Here is an 18,071-nt window from a genome sequence, read left to right on the forward strand (position 1 = left end):
TCCTGAAACGTCGACTGTACCTCTTTCTAGAGATGCTGCCTGACCTTGCATGCACCAGCAACTTTGATGTGTGTTGCTAGAACAAACTTACATCATTTAAAGAAAGATAGCATTTATCATTGACCAAGAAAGGTAGGAAAGCTTCATTAATAAAGAAGTGTCTTTAAAAGGATCAGGAAGTACAATTGTAGGGTAATGCAATGAGCGACAGATGACACGTTGTTCGTTATAGAAACTGTTCTACATAATTCACAAACACCGTTATTGAGTTGTTGTGTTCACTTTAAGAGATGGTGTCTGACATAATGACATCAGGGTAAAACAACAGGATTTGGTTTGGTCATAATGGAATTAAAGGGCTGCAGCTTTTGTTAAGCACATAAAATGACTCTCAAGCAACACACATCAAAGTTGCTGGTGAACGCAGCAGGCAAGGCAGCATCTCCAGGAAGAGGTACAGTCGACGTTTCAGGCCGAGACCCTTCGTCAGGACTAACTGAAGGAAGAGTTAGTAAGAGATTTGAAAGTGGGAGGGGGAGGGGGAGATCCAAAATGACAGGAGAAGACAGGAGGGGGAGGGATGGAGCCAAGAGCTGGACAGGTGATTGGCAAAGGGGATACGAGAGGATCATGGGACAGGAGGCCCAGGGAGAAAGACAAGGGGGGGGGGAACCCAGAGGATGGGCAAGGGGTATATTCAGAGGGACAGAGGGAGAAAAAGGAGACTGAGAGAAAGAATGTGTGTATAAAAATAAATAACAGATGGGGTACAGGGGGGAGGTGGGGCATTAGCGAAAGTTAGAGAAGTCAATGTTCATGCCATCAGGTTGGAGGCTACCCAGACAGAATATAAGGTGTTGTTCCTCCAACCTGAGTGTGGCTTCATCTTTACAGTAGAGGAGGCCGTGGATAGACTTGTCAGAATGGGAATGGGATGTGGAATTAAAATGTGTGGCCACTGGGAGATCCTGCTTTCTCTGGCGGACAGAGCGTAGATGTTCAGCAAAGCGGTCTCCCAGTCTGCGTCGGGTCTCGCCAATATATAGAAGGCCACATCAGGAGCACCGGACGCAGTATATCACCCCAGCCGACTCACAGGTGAAGTGTCGCCTCACCTGGAGGGACTGTTTGGGGCCCTTAATAGTGGTAAGGGAGGAAGTGTAAGGGCATGTGTAGCACTTGTTCCGCTTACACGGATAAGTGCCAGGAGGGAGATCAGTGGGGAGGGATTGGGGAGGGACGAATGGACAAGGGAGTCGCAAAGGGAGCGATCCCTGCAGAAAGCGGGGGGGGGGGGAGGGAAAGATGTGCTTAGTGGTGGGATCCCGTTGGAGGTGGCGGAAGTTACGGAGAATAATATGTTGGACCTGGAGACTGGTGGGGTGGTAGGTGAGGACCAGGGGAACTCTATTCCTAGTGGGGTGGCGGGAGGATAGAGTGGGAGCAGATGTACGTGAAATGGGGGAGATGTGTTTGAGAGCAGAGTTGATAGTGGAGGAAGGGAAGCCCCTTTCTTTAAAAAAGGAGGACATCTCCCTCATCCTAGAATGAAAAGCCTCATCCTGAGAGCAGATGCGGCGGAGACGGAGGAATTGCAAGAAGGGGATGGCATTTTTGCAAGAGACAGGGTGAGAAGAGGAATAGTCCAGATAGCTGTGAGAGTCAGTAGGCTTATAGTAGACATCAGTGGATAAGCTGTCTCCAGAGACAGAGACAGAAAGATCTAGAAAGGGGAGGGAGGTGTCGGAAATGGACCAGGTAAACTTGAGGGCAGGGTGAAAGTTGGAGGCAAAGTTAATAACGTCAACGAGCTCTGCATGCGTGCAGGAAGCAGCGCCAATGCAGTCGTCGATGTAGCGAAGGAAAAGTGGGGGACAGATACCAGAATAGGCACAGAACATAGATTGTTCCACAAAACCAAAAAAAAAGGCAGGCATAGCTAGGACCCATACGGGTGCCCATAGCTACACCTTTAGTTTGGAGGAAGTGGGAGGAGCCAAAGGAGAAATTATTAAGAGTAAGGACTAATTCCGCTTGCTGTGAGAGTCAGTAGGCTTATACATGTGCTACACATGCTCTTACACTTCCTCCCTTACCACCATTCAGGGCCCCAAACAGTCCTTCCTGTGAGTCGGCTGGGGTGATATACTGCGTCTGGTGCTCCTGATGTGGCCTTCTATATATTGGCGAGACCCAGCGCAGACTGGGAGACCGCTTTGCTGAACACCTACGCTCTGTCCGCCAGAGAAAGCAGGATCTCCCAGTGGCCACACATTTTAATTCCACATCCCATTCTCATTCTGACATGTCTATCCACGGCCTCCTCTACTGTAAAGATGAAGCCACAGTCAGGTTGGAGGAACAACACTTTATATTCCATCTGGGTAGCCTCCAACCTGATGGCATGAACATCGACTTCTCTAACTTCTGCTAATGCCCCACCTCCCCCTCGTACCCCATCTGTTATTTATTTTTATACACACATTCTTTCTCTCAGTCTCCTTTTTCTCCCTCTGTCCCTCTGAATATACCCCTTGCCCATCCTCTGGATTCCTCCCCCCCTTTGTCTTTCTTCCTGGACCTCCTGTCCCATGATCCTCTCATATCCCTTTTGCCTATCACCTGTCCAGCTCTTGGCTCCATCCCTCCCCCTCCTGTCTTCTCCTATCATTTTGGATCTCCCCCTCCCCCTCCAACTTTCAAATCTCTTACTAACTCTTCCTTCAGGTAGTCCTGACGAAGGGTCTCGGCCTGAAAAGTCGACTGTACCTCTTCCTAGAGATGCTGCCTGGCCTGCTGCGTTCACCAGCAACTTTGATGTGTGTTGCTTGAATTTCCAGCATCTGCAGAATTCCTGTTGTTTGCAGTTCAAAATGACTCTCACATGTTTCATTCACAAAATCCTACACAATCATCTTTTGCAAAGCTGTTTCTGGGTATTCAAGTCAGAGAAAGGTTTTTTTTTATTTGGCATATATTTCTGCAATAGACACTTTCATTCCAGTATGAAGGAGGTTAAACCAGAAAACTTACACCCAGGGCAATCCAAAAAAAAGTTCAGTGATCTTAAAAGAATGATACAGATAAGAATCTTACTGCTTGGCCACGCATTCCGTCCTCTCACCAGCAGCCCATTATTTATGAGGTCTTTACCCTTCTCTCCTTCAGTTTTCTAATATTACTGCATCACACTGTCCACTCTACATAATCTATAATGTTTTTTTTCTTTAGGAAGGAGATGCAAGTGTTCCTCATTACACAGGTTAGATGTTCTAAAGATCATTGAAGCTACTTCACACATAATGATGTACTTAGCCACAGATATTGCAGGCAAGCTCTGACGGTGATCTGATTTGGGATTCCAGTCAGATGATGGGGCAGATCAATTACACAAGAGGGTGTTGTAGTGAGTACTGGGCTTTTATTTAGAGTCTCTAATGGGAGATTTATCATTACTGCAACATGCTCCAGGTTGCTGCAGGATAACAGATCCGATATGGCCTGCTTGTATTTCCAAAGCAGGAGAAGCTCATACACACCATAATTACATCATTAAAACAGGCACAGTACAATCTAAATTCTATATTCTTATATCTAATAATGAAGCATTTTTATCTTAGTGGGTGAAAATATACACCCTAGTCTTTTTACATCTAAATTATCAATAACATTTCTCAGACTTGAAAGCTGACTGAAGTTCCCCAATTACCTAAGCACAGTTAAAATATTTAAATAGATTATCTTTCAACAACAAAACAAATCTCCTAAGAATTTGTCACATAAAGCCTACAGGTTAAGGTAATTATTTCCTTTAGTGCTTATTAACGAGGAATATCTGCTAAGAATATCGTTAATTCAAATTTTGGGCAGGATTTTGTGGACAGCTGTATAAAAACAAGCCTTCATTCATGTTGTTTAATTAGTAAGTCAGCTCACGATCTTCAAACAAAATCCTTCAGCTTTCATTGTAGCCTTGTGAGTGGTTGAATCAGAGCCAAAAAGTCCAGGAAAATTACAAGTTCAGTTGTCGGTCTGTGCTCAATTATTGGTGTTACAATCAGATTTCCTGTGAACTAATAATTTCTGCTTTGATCTCTGTTACATCTTGAAACTGAGAAGGCCAGTTTCCCCAGCTACGTACACATATTTCATGTTGCAAAGCACACCAATAAGAGTCTGAAGCCCATTAAGTGGTTTCTGTCCCCTTTCTTAATCTCCAAAGATTTCCCAGTGGTCCCCTTTAGAGCCAGGGAAATGAACAATTATACCAAAATCAGGTTGAGCAAAGTAATTCCATGTGTACAAAGTGAGAGACTTCTAAAGTGCAATGTAGAATCTGAAAAATAAGGACCTTTCTTATGATAGCAAGAGGGCTTCTGGTTGTGATATTTGGTTCGCAGACAAGAAAGCTTCAAATTTGGTATCTATCTGAGTCATCAGCAGCTAGAATTCCATATTTATGTTCAAATACAAAGGCGTAAGTGTCACGTCATGGGAATTAAAAAAATAACCTTCACATAACTCTTTTAATAACCTTAGTCCCTTTAAGGTAGTGTAAAGTATTGTATGATCAGGGTTAGAACACATTGTAAAGTAACCCCTAATTCACACCCAGCAAGACTCATGAGAAGCAATTATGTACTATAAACAGGTTATCTGTTATACTAAAGGGATAGGTACAAAGAATCCAGAAAACTGGAAGAACCTGCCGGAACTCAACAGTTCAGCCAGTGTCTATGGAGGAAATGGACAGTTGATGTTTCAGCTTGAGAACATCATATAGGTGCAAATTTCATCAGATCTATTGCTCGTCCAGGGTCTGCAGTCTCTTCAAAGTTCAAAAGTTTAAGGTAAATTTAATGTCAAAGTATATATATATGTCACCATATACAATCCAGAGATTCATTTTCTTGCAGGTATTGTCAGTAAATCCAAAAACCAAAGTAGAATCAATGGAAGACTGCGCCCAGTAGGGCGAACAAACAACCAATGTGCAAAAGACAACAAACTGTGCAAATAGAAAAGAAAAAATAAATAATAATAATAATAATAATAATAAATAAACAAGCAATAAATATTGAGAATATGAGATGAAGGGCCCTTGAAAGGTTGTGGGAACAATTCAGTGATGAGGCAAGTGAAGTTATCCCAACTGGTCCAAGAGCGTATTGGTTCAGGGGTAATAACCTGGCAGTGTGAGTCCTGAGGGTCCCTGTACCTTCCTCCTCTTTGCAAGAGTGAGTATAGTTTGGGTAGTGGAGGTCCCTGATGATGGACGCTGCTTTCCTGTGACAGAGTTCCGTGTAGATGTGCTCAATGGTGGGGAGGGCTTTACCCATGATGGATTGGGCCGTATCCACTACTTTGGTAGGATTCTCCGTTCAAGGGCTATGATGCAACCCATCACTATACTCTCCACCTTACATCTATAGAAATCTATCAAAGTTTTAGATGTCATGCCAAATCTTCGCAAACTTTTAAGGAAGTAAAGGCGCTACCATGCTTTCTTCATAATTGTACTTATGTGCTGGGTCCACAACAGGTCCTCTGAAATGATAACAACGAGGAATTTAAAGTTGCTGACATTCTCCACCTCTGCTCCCCTGACTGGCTCATGGGCCTCCAGTTTCCTCCTCTTGCAATCAATAATCAGCTCCCTGGTCTTGCTGACATTGAGTGAGAGATTGTTATTGAGGTCCCAGTCAGCCAAATTTTTAATCTCCTTCCTATATGCTGATACATCACCACCTTTAATTCAGCCAACCACAGTGGCATCATCAGCATACTTAAATATGGCATTGGAGCTGTACTTAGCCACACAGTAGGTGTAAAGCAAGTAGGCAGGGGACTAAGCACACAACCTTGTGGTGCACCTGCACTGATGGAATTTGTGAAGGAGATGTTTTTGCCAATCCAATCTCCAACTATGAGAACCTCTCTGCTCATCTTTAATGTCTCTTCAATGGAATCTTTTACATCTATCTAGAAGAGGTTGCAACTTTTGATGATTTCTCAGACAACTGTACATTAGGAAATGCAACTCTCCATTAATGCAGTAGGGCAGTGTCAGCCTCAGGAGATTGCAATCATCTCTGGAGAAGACCTAGAACCCAATATTGTTGGATGCAGAAACAAACTCTGTAACCAACTAAGCCATCTTTGAAACTTATATGGAAAATGGACAATATCTTAATCCAAGACAATATATCAGTCTTTTTTAAAATATCAATTATTTAGTTTTATGAACATTGAGAGAACTAATTGTTAATTTGACTGTTCTCTTTGAACTAAATAAAGCTGAAATATTCTAGTACCGTCACCAAACTGAAGAGTGTGAAGTATGCGGATTTAAGGCTACCCCAGTTTTTAAAGTCACCAGTTTTTGAATCTCCATAGAAATTATAGGCAATCAGTGCAAACACGGTCATCAGCAGGAAAAGGAGAAACAGGACAAAAATAGCACTTTTGATCGTCCTCACCAAGGCACCAACCAGAACCTACAAGAACAGGAAGATAAAAGCCGATAAGTCAATACAGTAAAAAAAATGAGCGGCTGAGAAATTTACATTCTGAACATCATTTGAACTACATTATTAGGATTGATTTCCACTTATAGATTTGCTCAAACTATAGCATTATTCTGCATAATGCATCTAATATAATTTACCTGCAAGCCACGAATAAGTGAGATCGCCCTGAGTATTCTAAGGGGCCGCACTACATGAAACCAGGACATAATGCGTGAATTTCTAAGCATGCAAATGCGCTGAATATAAGATAACATCAGTACGATGAAGTCAAATACATTGAAACCCGTCTTCCAGTAGCTGATTGGATCAACATAAATCTTTGCTATGAACTCCACAGTGTAAATTGCTAAGAACAGCTGTTCAGCCACCTAACCAAGAGAAAATAAATTAAATTAGATTGAAAAATAACTAGAAAAAAAGACTTGCACTATCCATCTAGTATTTGAGCACCAAAGACAAATATTTTCAATTATGGGAGTATCCTATACTCTTTCATAAATTAGTGTGTATTTTTCTTTCTTCATTTATCATGGATTCAGTTGCATTAATCCCAGTACGACATGATAACTTTTCAACATTATAGTAGTTAATGTAACTTTTGACATAAGCTGATTTCTAGTCAAACCCAATTACAGTCAACACTGCTGCCCTGATGACATTTAAAATTCAGTCAATCATCACCAAGTTCAAGTTACATTTAAATGAATAAGACACTCAAAAGCAAGTTAGAATAATAAATTAATCAGCCAAGAAACTGGCAGTGTTAAAAGTGGAGATGTTCAGGTTGTGAATTCCGGATGGGTGTGGATTCAGATATCATTGGTAGAGTGACGGGTGTGAGGAATGCACAGAGGGTTGGAAGTAAAGAATTGCAGGAGAATGTTTTAGAGATGAACTATGCTGGGGAGGGATGAAGCATTTGAACATGAGAATAAGAATTTGAAAATCACAGTGCCTCTATATTTAAGGTTGTTACAATCCATTTTGGGGAAGTAATGGCTTAGTTTATTTAATGCTAATTGAAATGTCACTTGCATTTCACTCCCTCTATATAAGAATGCACTAGAATATAAGAGTGGGATGAAATCTTCTGGCCCTTCAAACTATCCTACAATTCCATATGTTCCCCATTAATATGCCCAGATTACAGTTCCTAATCTGTGCTAGTTCCACATAGCCCTCCGTTCCTCAGTTTTTCATTAACTTATCTACCTCATTTTTGAACAACTCCAGTCACCTACCTCCACATAAGACAAGCACACTCCTTCTCTGTGAGGAGAAACTCCAATGGATATCAGTTTTGAAAGACCGTACTCTCCCCTGTTCATGTAGCAATATCCCTTGCTTAAGCCCTACTCCCTGGTGGCAATTTCTCATAATCGTTCTATTCCCTTAGGATCTGATATGTTTTAATCGATCACCCTCCATTCTTCCAAACTCCAAAGATGTTGGATTTTTTTTTGTCAGACATTCATCCCAGGATACAGCCTAATCAATTTCTTCTGTGCTGCCTCCGGTTCTGGTACAGTGGATTCTGGTTAATTGGGTTATTAGTTAATCGAGACGGCCATTTATTTGGGACAACTCTTACAGAGCAAGAACAAATCGAGAAAATAGCCAGAATTCTCTTTGTTTGTTTGGGACACTCTGCTGGAAGGAGATGATCAGTCACGTGCAATCGTGTGGCCATTCGACACTACACTGTATTTAGAGCGAACAGTCAAGTCAGTTTCGTGTGAGAATCTACACTGTGCTGCAGACAAGGCCTTGCCAATATTCTATATATTGTCACAATAGTTCTCTATTTCTAAACTTCAAAAACCCCAATCACCCCTGCAATAAAGGCCAATATGGCATTTGCAGTCCTAAATACTTGCTGCAGCTCCATGCTGACTTTGTGTTTAATGCACTAGGGACACCTTAATCTCACTTTACTCCACTCATTTTCAATCTCTCACCATTTTGATAAGTCTGCCTTTTGCTACTTATGTACAATGTGAAAACTAAATATAGTTATTCAGGAAATTCATGAAACACCCTCATTCTTACCTCAACCTGGATTTTTAGGAGCTGAACAGGGACTGTACATGCGTAGTGTTTCAAAAGAAGTGAGTGTTGTTGGGCTTCACCTATGTGGTCCCAACGTTAATGGGAATTTAGTATTAGATGGTATTAAATATGCTAATCAACTAAAGATTGTAATTATCTGTATTCAAACATTTTTGACTGGTTCAGGGTGATATTAGCAACCTAACTCAATAGCTAACTTAAGGCGTCCGTTAGTCTTGCAAGACCATGGATCTGCGCCTGGAAAGTCTTCACTCTCCAGGGCACAGGCCTGGGCAAGATTGTATGGAAGACTGGCAGTTGCCCATGCTGCAAGTCTCCCCCCTCCACGACATCGATGTTATCCAAGGGAAGGGCACTAGGGCCGATACAGCTTGGCACCAGTGTCATCGCAGAGCAATGTGTGGTTAAGTGCCTTGCTCAAGGACACAACTCACTGCCTGGGCTGGGGCTCGAACTCACGACCCTCAGGTCGCTAGTCGAATGCCTTAACCACTTGTCCACATGCCCACCACTTAGCTAACTAAGGCAGGAGAAAATCTGCAGATGCTGGAAATCTGAGCAACACACACAAAATGCTGGAGGAACACAGAAGCCAGGCAGCATCTTTGGAAAAAAAGTACAGTCGATGTTTTGGGCCGAAACTCTTCAGCAGGATGGGCTAAGGCTTTCATCAACTGATCATAACCTATGGTAACCCACGGATCCAAACTATTAAAACAATAGCATATTCAAATGTTTAAAGATGCTTTTAAAATACTGTTTTTCTTACATCAAAGAAAGCAAAAAATTCGTTATCCACTTTGTAGTCAGTCTCTAATGCCATGAAAAGGGAATTCGCTACGATTGCTGTGAAGATGCACCATTTGAAAATCCAAGTCTTCAAAAACTTTTTAACATAATTATGAAACACAAAGTCTCTCCTAGCAAAAGAAAATCAGACAAAATGTAAGAATAGTCTATTTGCACAGAGTATGTAAAGCTCTGAACCTTGCATTTACTTACCTCCTTTTTTTGGAATATCCATAGTTGAATGGTTTATTAACAGGGATGTTCCCCGCTGAGGTATGTATTCGGGTGCCTAAAGCCATTGCTCAGATAACAGTGTGTTTTCTTGCTCAGAAACTGATAATTATGCTGAACTAGTTCTTACTTTAATTTGTTGATCTAGTTCACTCCAAAAATTAAATGTTTTCTTAAAACTTTATGTAAATTTATATTTCCTTTGCAGCAAAATGATCACTCGTCATTACAAAAGATGAATAGCGTGCAATTATGTTTAAGGCAGTTATAGAATATAGCATATGTCACCGAACATTACAATGAGAAACTGTGAAATCAATTATGATGTACAGGCATTCCAGAATAGACAGACAAAATGAAAAGAGAACATCTTGTAACAATGTAGTGCATATCAAATATCCCCAAGAAATAATAATACTCTCAATGTTGTTTTCACAGAGCAGATGAGAACAGTATTATCCAGAAAATATGAATTTCTGAGACATCACATATTGGTTCACTCACTGGATAAAAATATGAAGTTAGTTACATATTTTGGAATTTTAAGAAAGCTAGTGTCAGTAAAATTCACCATGAAAATACCGGATTGTCATGAAAATCTATCCGGTTAACTTATGTCCCTCAGGGAAGAAAACCCATAGGGTCTTATTCTACCACAAATTATATGGTAAATCTGTTAATTGTTCTTCAAAATAACCCAGAACGCTATTCAGTCGTACTGAAGTTCCACCAAATTTGCTAAGGACTAGATTATTCTGGGTGTTAACACTTGCCTTCCACTGTGAATCTGTCAGTTTGTTCCGTGGGGATTTTAGCTGCCAAGCCCAGTCTTACTGGGATTTTTGCAGCATCACTCTGGTGAATTTATCACTTGATTGTATCCTGACAGACTGAATGCAATGATTTTCATAGGGATTCGAAGTCCATGGGTAAGGCGGCTAACAGGAGATGAACTTTTAAAACCGGTTGTTTATGTTTATTGTTTTTAATTTTAACAGATGAATATATTTTAGTTAACTTTTACTTTTCAAAGAAGTATCATTTTAATGTTTAATTGCTTCTTTAAATTTTAATATTGTTAAATATCTCTTGTGCACTGTAATCAAAGATAGACAAAGGGCCATTCAAAGCTGACAACCCAAGCTGCCAAAGGGCCATTTGTTGTCAAAGGTTACCAAAGGTGCTTTGGGGGAAAGCTCCTCAGATTCTATCATTTCTCAGCCCAGGTAAGTGAGCTGTGGGTGGTGGCACATTACCTAACTGATGCCAGGGTAAATGAGGTCACAAATCAAAGGATGCCTGAAGAGGTAGGGTGAACAGCCTGAGGCTGTGGTCCAAATCAGTATTAAGAAAGAGACGATATGCAGGTAGTCTACAGGGAAAATGGGGGGGGACAAGAGTTGTATTTTGACATTGGACATAAGAGGAATGTGAACATGAATACATGTCTGAAGAGCTGTTGCAGGCTGGAAGGCTTTGAGATTGGTCTAGGAGAGGTGAGAGCTTACCAGGACTAGAATCAGGTTTATTGTCACTGGCATGTAACATGAAATTTGCTAACTTGGCAGCAGCAGTTCAATGCAATACTTAATCTAGAAGGAAAAAAAATAATAATGATAAATAAGTAAATCTTATTCAGTATACTTTATACAGTATGCACATGTTGAATAGATTAAAAATCGTGAAAAAAAACAGAAATACTGTATATTTTTAAAAAGTGAGGTAGTGTTCAAGGATTCAATGTCCATTCAGGAATTGGATGGCAGAGGGGAAGAAGCTGTTCCTGAATCGCTGAGTGTGTGCCTTCAGGCTTCTGTACCTCCTACCTGATGGTAACAGTGAGAAAAGGGCATGCCCTGGGTGCTGGAGGTCCTTAATAATGGACACTGCCTTTCTGAGACACCACTCCCTAAAGACGTCCTGGGTACTTTGTCAGCCAGTACCCAAGATGGAGCTGACTAGATTTACAACCTCTGCAGCTTCTTTTCGTCCTGTGCAGCAGCCTCTCTCCCTATAGCAGACAGTGATGCAGCCTGTCAGAATGCTCTCCACAGAACATCTATAGAAGTTTTTGACATACCAAATCTCTTCAAACTCCTAATGAAGTATAGCTGCTGTCTTACCTTCTTTATAACTGCATCGATATGTTGGGACCAGGTTAGGTCATCAGAGATCTTGACACCCAGGAACGTGAAACTGCTCACTCTCTCCACTTCTGATCCCTCTATGAGGATTGGTATGTGAGCTGTGTCCTGTGAAGAAGCTTGCAGCAACTGTTGAGGAGGGTGAAAACAAGTTTGGCTATTTCATAAGGAAGAAAGATATAATTACTCCCAGAAGAAAGGGAGCGAAGGAAAGAATTTTAAAAGGACTGGGAAACAAAGGCAAGAAAATTAAGAAAAAAAATGTTAATACACAAAGGCACAGGAGGAACTCAGTAGGCCAGGCAACATTAATGGTGGGAAATGGACAGTCAGCATTTCAGATCAAGATCCTTCATCTGGAAGGGAAAGGAAGTGGGGGAAGGAATAGAGATGGCAGATGATAGGTGCATCAAGGTTGATAGGCAGAGAAGAGAATGGAAAGAATGTCAGAAGCTGTGAGGTGATAGGGTTGTGTAATGTTCATACTTTAGTGCAAAGGGGTGAGGAAAGAAAGGCAATGAACTGAGAGTAGAGAAATTTTATATCACAATCATGAATGAAATATATCTTAAAGATAGACAGAAACAGCACCTTGTTGTTCCTAGTTCAGGATTTGGGTGGGTTAAAATATAGAGGTATATAACTATAAGGAAACAATTACAGTGCTGAGAAAGGTCAATAAGATAAAAGCATCAACAACATGGGGTCGAAGTGAGGAACAAGGAAGAAGCAATCACATTGCTGAGAAGGTACTATTGCCTTACAGCTGTCTGAATTGAGATAAAGACAATGACCAGACAAGTTTCTAAGTAGTACAAAAATAACAAGGCAACAATAGTAGGAAGTTTTGACTATCGTCACCTTAACAGTGACAGAAGTAGGGCAAATAGTGCAGATATCTAGATTCTTGAAAAAATGGATTGAATAGATCTTTGTAATCAGCAAGTTCAAAAAATTAGGGCATGGTACAGGACTATGTTGTAGAGCTAGAACCTGGGCAAATTGTAAAGAACATAAGAAACAGAAAGAGGACTCCATTGACCCTGCAGATTTCTTCTGCCATTCAATAAGATTAAGCTTACTCTTTAAGCTCTGCAATATCATAAATTCCGTGACTCTTTTGTGATCTAAAAATCTGTTGATTTTGTCTCGAATACCCTCAGCGACTGATGTCAGAGAATTTTTTAAAACTTCAGTTTAAAGGTGGCATTTCTTCTCTTCTCCATCCTCAATGGACAACTTCATAACTTGAGATAGTGTCCCCAGGTGCAGACATCAGAACAAGGAAAAACTTCACACCCATTTCTCCCACATATACAAATTAATACATTTTAATGAGATCACCTCTCTTACATTCTTCTAAGCTCAGAAGAATAAGCATCCAGTAAATAATGCACATAATGAAGGATAATATATCAAGGGAAAATATGATAAATTAAAATATTCTAAGTGAAGAAGAAGAGTGATCTTTGAATACATATCAATAAATGAGTTAGCAATATTAAGTAACACACACAAAAAATGCTGAAGGAACCCAGCAGGTCAGCCAGCATGCATGGAAATGAAAAAACAGTTGAAGCTTCAGACCAAGATTCTTCTTCAGGAATGGAAATGAAGGGGAAAGATGCCAGAATAAAAAGGTGGGGACAGGGGAAGGAGGATTAGCCAGAAGGTGATAGGTGAAGCCAGGTAGGTGGGAAAGCCAGGCTAAGGGCTGGAGAGGAGGGTGGACCATGGGAGAAAGGTAAGAAGGAGGGGCACCCAGGAGGAGGTGATAGGCAGCTGAGGAGAAGAGATAAGAGCTCAGAGTGGGGAACTGAAGAAAAGAGAAGGGGGAAGGGAAAAAATTACCGGGAGGAGAAATCGATGTTTACGCCATCATGTTGGAGGGTACCTAGATGGAATATGAGCTGTTGCACTTCCACCCTGAAAGAGGCCGCATTCTGGCAAAAGAGGAGGCCATGGACCAACATGTTGGATGGGAATGGGGATAGGAATTTAAATGTTTGGCCACCAGAAAATTCCACTTTTTGGTGGATAAGGCACATAGTATACAGTAAAATCAAGCAAACCCGCAAGTCTACAATACTGGTTAGATGTCAGAAACTTACTTACAGACTTTCTGCCTGTTACACCACTGGCATTTAAGGCAGCAGTGAAGGTCTTCCATCTCTGGTGGTGCACAGGGCTCCCTTCATTGCGTCAGTAGCTTCCTCTCCGTTTTCAATACAATAAGCCATGCGTGTCATGGGTGGAGACTCAGGAATACTATCACAATCAGATGTAGAAGGACTCTTCATTGCTGTTACTGCCTAATTTTGTTTTACTAGTCAGAGTTGTTCACCCTGAGCTGAATCCCCAAACCTGGAGGACCGGTGGACCACTCTTAGTCTGGCCTCTACCCTTTGATCTGTTTGCCATGGGTCACCCTACCAAGAGCAAAAGTATAAACGATGACTTCAGCCAACTTAGCTCTCTGGGTCATTGAGGCACACAAGCCTCCAAACCCAACAAGGCTGTGGTCCTCTTGGATGAGATGACACAAGGTCATCTAACATTTCTTCTGATTAGTTCCTTGAATGTTGCTTCCAATCAGTGGGAGATTACAGTATACAGTTCAGGTCACCGTTCCTTCAGAATGATGTGCCAGCATTACAGAAGCTGCAGGGAAGAATTACTAGATGTTATCAGAGTTGGGAATTATAATTAAGAGTAGAAATTGTCCAGTGTCTTCCTTTAGAAGAAAGGAGACAGTGCAGAAATTTAATTAGGTTTTGTGTGGGCCTAGAACTCTCATCTTAGAAGGGTGAAGTGAGAAATCCTCAATATATTTATCTGGATGAGTACTTAAAGAGCCTCAACATACAAACCAAGTCTAGCAAATGGAAGTAAACTAAATACCATGTAGGTAATGGGGAATGGCTTCTGTGCTGAACATCTCTATGATTTTATACTGGCAGAGAGACTCTCAATGCATCGCAACCCACTGGTATATACTTGGGAAAGAGTGATGCTGGGACGCTGGGAGTCTCCAGATCAGCACTACTCCTCATAAAGTGGGCCTCAGTCAAAGAAAGAAAACCTCCTACTGACTGTAAGGACCAAAAAGCTTAACAATATCCAGGACAAAGCAACCCAACTGAATGACCTGCAATCAACCCCCTTGAAGATTTAACCCTGGAGACAGTACTGTACTTCCAGTTTGTGTGGTCCTCAAGAAACATTTCAAAGATTTACCAAGGCTTCTTTGACAGCAAGTTCTTGACTACAATAAGTGCAGCAAGTGTAAAATTGCCATAATTCCTGCTCTAACTCATGTGGCAACTCGATATGGAAATTCATTATTCCTGGATAAAAACTTTGAAGTTCGTTATCAAGCATCACCCATGGGACTAGAGCAGGTTAAGTCAGCAACTTGTCACTGCTACCTCCAGGACAATTGGGGGTTGACAGTTGAACATAGAACATAGAATAGTACAGCACAGTACAGGCCCTTTGGCCCACAATGTTGTGCCGACCCTCAAACCCTGCCTCCCATATAAGCCCAAACCCTAAATTCCTCCATCTGTCTAGTAGTCTCTTAAACTTCACTAGTGTATCTCCCTCCACCACTGACTCAGGCAGTGCATTCCACGCACCAACCACTCTCTGAGTAAAAAACCTCCCTCTAATATCCCCCTTGAACTTCCCACCCCTTACCTTAAAGCCATATCCTCTTGTATTGAGCAGTGGTGCCCTGGGGAAGAGGCACTGGCTATCCACTCTGTCTATTCCTCTTATTATCTTGTACACCTCTATCATGTCTCCTCTCATCCTCCTTCTCTCCAAAGAGTAAAGCCCTAGCTCCCTTAATCTGTAATCATAATGTATACTCTCTAAACCAGGCAGCATCCTAGTAAATCTCCTCTGCACCCTTTCCAATGCTTCCACATCCTTCCTATAGTGAGGCGACCAGAACTGGACACAGTACTTCAAGCGTGGCCTAACCAGAGTTTTATAGAGCTGCATCATTACATCGCGACTGTTAAACTCTATCCCTCGACTTATGAAAGCTAATACCCCATAAGCTTTCTTAACTACCCTCTCCACCTGTGAGGCAACTTTCAGGGATCTGTGGACATGTACCCCGAGATCCCTCTGCTCCTCCACACTACCAAGTATCCTGCCATTTACTTTGTACTCTGCCTTGGAGTTTGTCCTTCCAAATACATAATTCACAACCACCAACATTGAGTTGGGGTTCACTTTAAGAGGATGGTCTGATGTGATGATGTATTATGTGAAATTCTGTTACTGTGCTTTTTGTGTTCCGTGTTTGGAGTACAATAAATGAGTTGTTGTGGTTTTTCTTAAACATAAAATGCTTCACACAGTTTTATTTGCAAAAACCTACATTGGTAACCCAGATGCTCTCGGATGAATCCAGAGTTATTGAATATGTCAGCCGATGCAGATGCTTTGAAACTGCCAGAGTTTTGGGAGTAAAATGCTGTTGCTTGGCTTGTATCACCGCTGACAACAGCAAATACTTCTATGTGGTAGCATACTCAGCAACTCCGCAGCAGCGAGAGTGTTGAGCCTACTAGAACACACACCTGAATACGATAAATACCGATCACTGAAAACTTCAGCACAAGGACACCCGCGGCTGCAAAGCAGACAATGCCGAGCCTGTGTTTTTAACCACGTTCTCTTTGGTACAAATGCTAGGAAGTGCCTTGCAGTTTCAACAGTGCCAGCGTACCAGGACATCAGAAGTCTGTGAATACTGTGGGTTCCAGTTGCCAGGGTCATCAGCTGTTCATTATGGACACCTTTTCAGGGCGACGCTTCTCGTGCGACACGGATGCTCAAGTGAGTCTGTTGCCGGAATCACCTATTGATGAGAAGGCAAAGAACGACAAAACCTCGCTGGAGGCCGCCAATGGCAGCAGGATCCAGACATACGGGACACATGGGTGACGCCTTGCTTCAGTGGGCGATGTTACACGTGGGACTTTGTCCTGGCTTAAGAGTCTAGACCTCTACTCGGTGCAGATCTCCTGTGCTCACGGACTCTTAGTCGATCTTAAGAACTGCTGGCTTGTGGATGTCAGGACCTGCTCCCCCAGTAAGCTCTTCGCAATGACTTTTGTCAAGTGCATGTACCAGCACACGTGAGTCTACTCCACTGCTGGGCGAATTTCCAAACCTCACCAAGCCCACGTTCTCCACTGTGGTCACAAAACATGGGGTCGAGCACCACATTCCCACAACTGGCCCGCCAGTCCATGCCTATGCCCAGACTGGACCCAGAAAGCTGGTAACCGTGAAGGCTGAACTTGCCAACGGAGGAAGACTGGGCATTGTATGCCAGTCCAATAGCCCCTGGGCTTCCCCTTCCATATGGTCACTGCCCATGTGGCGATTACTGACGCCTTAATAACCATATAACATATAACCATATAACAATTACAGCATGGAAACAGGCCATCTCGGCCCTTCTAGTCCGTGCTGAACTCTTACTCTCACCTAGTCCCACCGACCTGCACTCAGCCCATAACCCTCCATTCCTTTCCTGTCCATATATCTATCCAATTTAACTTTAAATGACACCATCGAACCTGCCTCAACCCCTTCTGCTGGAAGCTCGTTCCACACAGCTACCACTCTCTGAGTAAAGAAGCTCCCCCTCATGTTACCCCTAAACTTTTGCCCTTTAACTCTCAACTCATGTCCTCTTGTTTGAATCTCCCCCACTCTCAATGGAAAAAGCCTATCCACATCAACTCTATCTATCCCCCTCATAATTTTAAATACCTCTGTCAAGTCCCCCTTCAACCTTCTACGCTCCCAAGAATAAAGACCCAACTTGTTCAACCTTTCTCTGTAACTTAGGAGATGAAACCCTCAGGGATCATGATCATTAATCATGGGATCATTAATGAGGTCACCACCCCTGATCATTACCCAGTCCCACACATCCAAGACTTTTTGGTAGGTTTAGCCAGAAAGTTCGTTTTTTTCAAAGTTGACTTAATTAGGGGCTACTATCAGGTGCCTGTATTCCCAAAACGGCTGTGATAGCCCCGTTTGGCCTTTTTGAGCTTCTGAACATGCCGGTTGGGCTGAAAAATGCAGCACAGACTGTCCAGCAGCTGATAGACTCTGTATTAAAAGACTTGCACTTTCTTTTTGTTTACCTGGATGACATACTTGTTGCCAGTGCATCCAAATCTGAACACGTATCTCATCTCTGCACATTTTTGAGCACTTAAAGCAACACCGGTTGATTATTAACCCTGCTAAATGCCAGTTTGGGTTGTCA

At 42.1% G+C, this 18,071-nt stretch overlaps 1 protein-coding gene across 3 annotated transcripts in view; it reads right to left on the bottom strand.

Annotated features, from left to right (window-relative positions):
- LOC140200495 (cation channel sperm-associated protein 3-like) overlaps positions 1-15,389 on the bottom strand; it is a 29,769-nt gene extending 14,380 nt beyond the window's left edge. Inside the window, exons 1-6 of one of the 3 annotated variants that reach the window (XM_072263908.1) lie at positions 13,880-15,389; positions 11,744-11,893; positions 11,129-11,212; positions 9,370-9,520; positions 6,668-6,898; positions 6,315-6,497 (exon numbers count right to left, since the gene is read on the bottom strand). In XM_072263908.1, coding sequence (XP_072120009.1) covers positions 6,315-6,497; positions 6,668-6,898; positions 9,370-9,423 — 468 coding nt within the window. In that variant the 5' untranslated portion in view covers positions 9,424-9,520; positions 11,129-11,212; positions 11,744-11,893; positions 13,880-15,389. Of the gene's footprint in view, positions 1-6,314; positions 6,498-6,667; positions 6,899-9,369; positions 9,521-11,128; positions 11,213-11,743 lie in introns of all 3 variants that reach the window. The other 2 variants (XM_072263907.1, XM_072263909.1) reach the window with 2 other exon arrangements.
- Between the last annotated feature and the right edge of the window lie 2,682 nt (positions 15,390-18,071).

This window comes from Mobula birostris, chromosome 7, assembly GCF_030028105.1.
Source record: "Mobula birostris isolate sMobBir1 chromosome 7, sMobBir1.hap1, whole genome shotgun sequence".
Taxonomy (NCBI): Eukaryota; Metazoa; Chordata; class Chondrichthyes; order Myliobatiformes; family Myliobatidae; genus Mobula; species Mobula birostris.